Genomic DNA, 5,434 nt, shown 5'->3' on the forward strand with positions numbered 1-5,434 from the left:
GTGGCAATAAAAAATTAAATTGGTTCATGCAAAGCTTAATTGTTTGCTAAGAGGGTTCCTAGAAGACCTAGACGGTTAAGTTTAGTATTAGCACAGCCAGATTTAAATATCCCTCCCTTTGACTTTCAAAACAGGAAAAGAAAGATGTGTTCCCACAAAAGCCATTGCAAAGCAGTTTCCCGTTCCCAGAACCTGTAGGGAGAGAAGAAGCACTGCAAGGTGAAGATGTGAGTTTGCACAATTTTCCAACAGTCAGCTCCAGAGTTTCTCTTGATTTGATAAGGGATCAGACAGAGGGGATGTGTCCCCTCCAAGAGCTACCCTTCTTGACAAATTAGTCTCTGACAATACCTTCCAGAAACTTAGAAAACTTCCAGAATGAAAAGAGTACAAGGTGGGTCGCATTCAACTTAAATGCTTTTATTGACAATGTCTTTGAACAATAAGCAAACAATGCTTAAATTTTTCATTCAAGTTCACTTTCCACATGTCAAAAGACCTCAAGGTAGAAAAAAATAAAATAAAAATATAAATATCTGAGAATCCATCTTAATAAATAAATTAAAAACACAATAAAACGTTTTCATGGAAAACTGTTAATGTCAGAACATTCAGACCACCTCAACAATGCATGATCAGTAACGTTACAATGAACATCGATGTTGAAGAAAAAACTACAGTACATGGATATAGCTATTTATTTCTATCTACTAGAAAATAAAGTCATATCTTTTCTTAATTTAATATTGGTCATTGCTAATCAGAACACACTATTGCCAGGAACACAGTAGTTATTGTTAAAATCAGCTGCACTAGATACAATTTGAAAATATCCAGCACCAGGTTAATTCCAATAACGAACCCAATAGATTAGTTAATGCTATGAGAAGACTAAAGAGAAAGAGAAAAGAGACACAGACCCAGGCCTGGCTCCACATGCTACTAACTACCAGCTCTCAGATGTGTCACTGGGAACAATACACACTCCATGCGTTTTGCTACATCTCCAGAAGAGGTAAGGACTTGAGTCCACACGGGGATGCTCGCTTGCAAGTCCTTGAGGCCCACAGCCTGGTGTGTTTCACGCACAGATAAGGTCCTCCCTAGGTCTACGGGAACCCTCGAGGGAAGACGTGTTTCTCCTCTCTGTAATGCGCCGACTCAGGCAGTGGCCACGTGCACGCCCACTGCCTCCGCTCTCTGCCCGCTCACAGGGCCAGCAGTGTGGGTGAGCTGAGCGAGTCAGAGGAAGGCTCGTTGCTGCTGCTGCCCTTGCGGTGGGCAGCCGCACAGCTGGGGAAGGAGTCAGCCTCGGGGTAGGTGAAGACGAAGGAAGACGTGTAAGTAGTGCAGCTGGGAGTACAGGTGACCACCGGGGTGCACAGGGGCTCCAGCTCCGTGGCCATTGGCCCCATCCCCAGGGAGCCACCATGCAGGGGCTCCCAGTCTGCTGCATAGAAGGAACCAGACAGGTCCATGTCTGGCACAGAGCGGGCGGTCTCCGAGCCGCTGGGCCTGGATGACACTGGGAACATGAAGTCATCAAAGGGCTCAGCCTTCAGCTCCATGCTGCCGACACTCTTGATGGGCTCCACTGAGGGCTTGGGCTCAGGGTCATTGAGGAGGGGCAGGGTGAAGGCCTCCTCAGATTCAGGGGTGGCAGCCTCAGGCAGGCCCCCACTCAGATCAAGGGAAGCCACAGACATCTCTTCTGGGAAGCCCAGGTCGTCAGGGATCTTGCAGGCAGGTCGGTGAGCCGCTAGGATGAACTCGAGTTTTTCCTTCTCCTTCAGCAGATTGGCAATCTCTGTCTGCAAAGCTGACTTCTCATCTTCTAGTTGGTCTGTCTCCTGGAAAGAGAGAGCAAAGGAAAGCATAAGAGATGGTCTGACTCAAGGACACAGATCCTTTATGTCTGGTCTCCAAGTTTCCCCTTAAGTTTTAAAAAGAAGTGACCCATGGGTTCAACCTACCGCTTGGAGGGTGTCAGTCAGCTCTCTCCTCCGGTTCCGGCATTTGGCTGCAGCCATCTTATTCCTTTCCCTTCGGATTCTCCTTTTCTCTTCTTCTTCTGGGGACAACTGGGGAGGGGAAAAAAGAGCAGCATTCAGTAACAGTGTCTGCCATGAGCTTCATTCACCCACCCCAGGGAAACCAGCTCCTGCAGCTTCCTAGCTCCTGGCACCTCTTCTGTGAAGCCATTTCTAACCTGCAGTTGCAAGCTGGGTGTGACTTGCATTTAAAATAAGAATCTCAGAAAGAGCCAAGAAGAACCCAGACTACAAGGGAAGAAACTATACATCAGGGCATTTCTTAGGGTGAGACTATCAGTCTGACTTGGATGGAAAGGGCTTGCAGCCAGGGTTTCCCATTTGGGGTGTCCAGTCAATGCATCAGTGGCTTCACTCTGACCCCTATGCTGCCCATCTCCACAATGTCGACCCGCGCCTCCCCCTCAGAAGGTGCCAAGAACTCTCACCTGTTCTACCTTGCCCCTCCGGCCAATGCTCTGAGCTCTGCCTCCCGTCATGGTTTTCATAACTCCGGCCCTGGAGTAAGCCCCAGCTGAGGGAGTAGGGACTCCATAGGGGTGGGGGGCTCTGGTCTGGGACGGGGCCACGGAGGAGACCAGGGTGGGCTGCACTAGCCATTGTAGGTCAGGGCTGGTCGAGATGGCAGTCACTGTTGGGATGAAGTTGGCACTGGAAACGGCCAGATCGGTGCAGTAGTCCTAGAATGAAAGAGGAGGAAACTGACGTGAGCGAGCAGGTGGGGGTGAGCAGAGTTCCCAGTGCCGCATGCAGCAGGGAGAGAGGCAGGAGAAGCCCTCCGGCAACGGACAGCTCGCGTCTTTACACACGCCGGTCATCGGGAATGAAAGGTCTCCCCCCTTTATTCCCAAGAATTCCGCAGCGCAGTGCCTTTCTCCTCCATCCTGCTGCTGCGTTCCCGTTATCCCTTCAGCATCACTCTCTTGAAAGGGGGTTTGTTATAAATATCTCTGACGTCCGCGCTGACGCAGGCGCCGCTCCGGAGTCTCCTGAATGAACTCGCTTTTTATCAATGAAACTGCCTTACACACCCGCCTGCTTCACCCTCCTCCCCTACCCCTCCTTTCCTGCTCCAGGCTGCGAGGGGAGGGGTGGCGGAGGCGGGGGGGTGGATTGCCGCTTTTGGCCGCCTCCCCCCGGAGGCGCCAGGCTCTACTTCGCTAGTCTTTTGCTTTGGGACATTTTGGCCCCAGCTAATGTCAGAGATCAGTCAGCTAGCGCGCGCCGGGGGGCACAGCTCAGAAAGAGACTGCCGCGGGACAGAAGAAGCAATTCTTCTGATGACAAGCTCGCGGGCCGCTCCGAACAAAGTTCGGAAAAGCTCCCGAGAGAGGGCTGCTCCGGGCCGGGGCAAGCCTCCCTCCCTGCCCCCGGCGAAAGGAGTCCCGGACTCGTCTTCCCGAGCATCTCGCCTTGGTGATTCCTCTCCGGTGACCCCTCCACCCCCCGGCCCCGCGGAGGCGCGGAGCCAGCCTCACCTGCGCATTGACGGGAGAACCCATGCTGGAGAAGGAGTCGGCTGGTGAGTGGTAGTAGGAGAGACTGTCCCCGGCCGGGGAGGCGCTGCTGCAGCGGGAGGAGGACGCCTCGTAGTCGGTGTTGAAGCCAGAGAACATCATGATCGCGAGCAGTCAAAGCCGGGCGAGGGGCGCAGGGGCGGAGGCAGGTGCGAGCTGCCGGGCAGAGCTGGGTAGGTGTGCGCGGTCGCTCGCTAGCTCGCTCGCTGCGCCGCAGGCTCTTTGTCAGCTCCTTAAGCTTGCTCGCTGCAGATGCGGTTGGAGTACTAGGCGCCGCAGCCACCGCTTTTATAACAGCATTTTATGAATGAGCCCAACACGTCACTGGGCGCAACCATTGCGGCTCCCGAGGGGTGGCGCACGGGCCCGGCTACTTCTAGGGTCCCCATTTGCCGCCTCCGCCGCCCTCGCAGCGCCCCCAGTTCCCCGCGCTGTCGAGTTTCTTGATCTTGTCGGCCTGTCTCCCCGTGGTTCCTAGGCTCGCGTGGAGCTGCCGAGATAAGGGGCCGCGGGGATGGATCCCCCCACGACTGCAGCGGACGGCCGTGGAAACCTGCTGACGCAGATGTCCTAATATGGACATCCTGTGTAAAGGGGAGGGAGGGATTGACGGGAACTGCTCGCGGGCTGCAGCCAACACCGAGGGTGCAGCGCCGGGGGGAGGCGGGGGCCGCGGCCGGGGGGAGGGGAGGCGGAGAAGGCGAGCGAACATTCGCACCTGGTTCAATGCGGACCCTTGTTCCGGGGCTGGGGGAGGATGGGGTTGGCGAAGGCGGGGACGTCCTTTTACTTCTATACGGAAACCTGGGAAAGAGTTATGAGGCTCAGGTTATAGGCGACACAGGTACACGCAGCCAAGCAGGTTAAGCCTCGGCCCCCGAAGGAATGCGCCTCTACCCTCACTCCCCATTCTAGCCCTAATTCAGTGCAAGCTCTGGAAACGGACCCTCAAACCCCTCACCTCAAGCTCCCCGGACTCCAGCTTTACTAGGATTGTTCCTGCGGTTTGGAAGGATCCAAAATAAGACAATACGATAACCTACTTTATCTACGATGCTGGGTACTTTTTATTCTATATGTTTTGTTTGTTTGTTTTGCTTTTAAGGAGATAGGCGCTTTGTTTTTGCTGGTTTTTTTTTTTTTTTTTTTCCCTTGGCCGTAGATGAGATGTTACTGTTGCTGTCAACCCCCTGAGAAACTAGCCAATAAACATCGTGCAGAATCTCTCAACAAGGATGTCTGAAGGATTCGTTTGCCTGGTTCTGAGCTCGGGCCCCGGGGCGTGATGGGGGGGCGGGGGTTGTTCTGTGGACAAGGTCGTCAGTTCGGAGCACCGGATGGAGCGAGCACTTGGGGCAGCACAAGTCCTTGCTGGGGAGGTGGGGGTGGTTCGGCGCCCCAGGAAGCTGGTTATTGGGAGCCCAAAGCCGGTGATTTTCCAGCGCGGACTTGGAAGGGGGGAGGGGGGTTGGACCGGGGGCGCCTGGAAGGACCGTGCCCAGCAGCGCCCAGGCCGGAATCTTCGGAGGCTGGTATCTCAGGCACCGCTCGGTGGCCTGGAAAACAGGCCTTTGGGGTGGTGGTGGTGGGGGGTGCTGGTGGGCAGGTCAAGGTGCTTTGGAGTGCGCTAAGCACCCCCAGACGCCTCTAGCCTCCTGCTCAGACGCAAAGGACAGCCGGGGTCACACTGCCCCCGGCTCAATCTCTGCGCGCCGGCCACCTCCGGGACGCGAAGTCGCAGGTCCCCGCAGAGACACAGGTCCCTGTGTCCCTTCCCCCACTCTTCGGGCCGGGGTTGGGGGTTGGGCACGATGGGCACCCGGAGAGGGGCGAGGCGGGATGAGGGCAGCGGGCGGATCCTTTGGG

The 5,434-nt window shown here is 55.2% G+C and overlaps 1 protein-coding gene across 1 annotated transcript; it reads right to left on the reverse strand.

Annotated features, from left to right (window-relative positions):
* Positions 1 to 409: 409 nt before the first annotated feature.
* On the reverse strand, positions 410 to 3,803 carry FOS (Fos proto-oncogene, AP-1 transcription factor subunit). The gene is made up of 4 exons (XM_068963926.1): positions 3,530 to 3,803; positions 2,480 to 2,731; positions 1,974 to 2,081; positions 410 to 1,850 (listed from the first exon to the last, which is right to left on the reverse strand). Exons 1-4 carry the CDS (start codon positions 3,668 to 3,670, stop codon positions 1,209 to 1,211), a joined length of 1,143 nt encoding a protein of 380 aa, XP_068820027.1. The 5' UTR covers positions 3,671 to 3,803; the 3' UTR covers positions 410 to 1,208.
* Between the last annotated feature and the right edge of the window lie 1,631 nt (positions 3,804 to 5,434).

This window comes from Capricornis sumatraensis, chromosome 2 (assembly GCF_032405125.1).
Source record: "Capricornis sumatraensis isolate serow.1 chromosome 2, serow.2, whole genome shotgun sequence".
Lineage (NCBI taxonomy): Eukaryota > Metazoa > Chordata > Mammalia > Artiodactyla > Bovidae > Capricornis > Capricornis sumatraensis.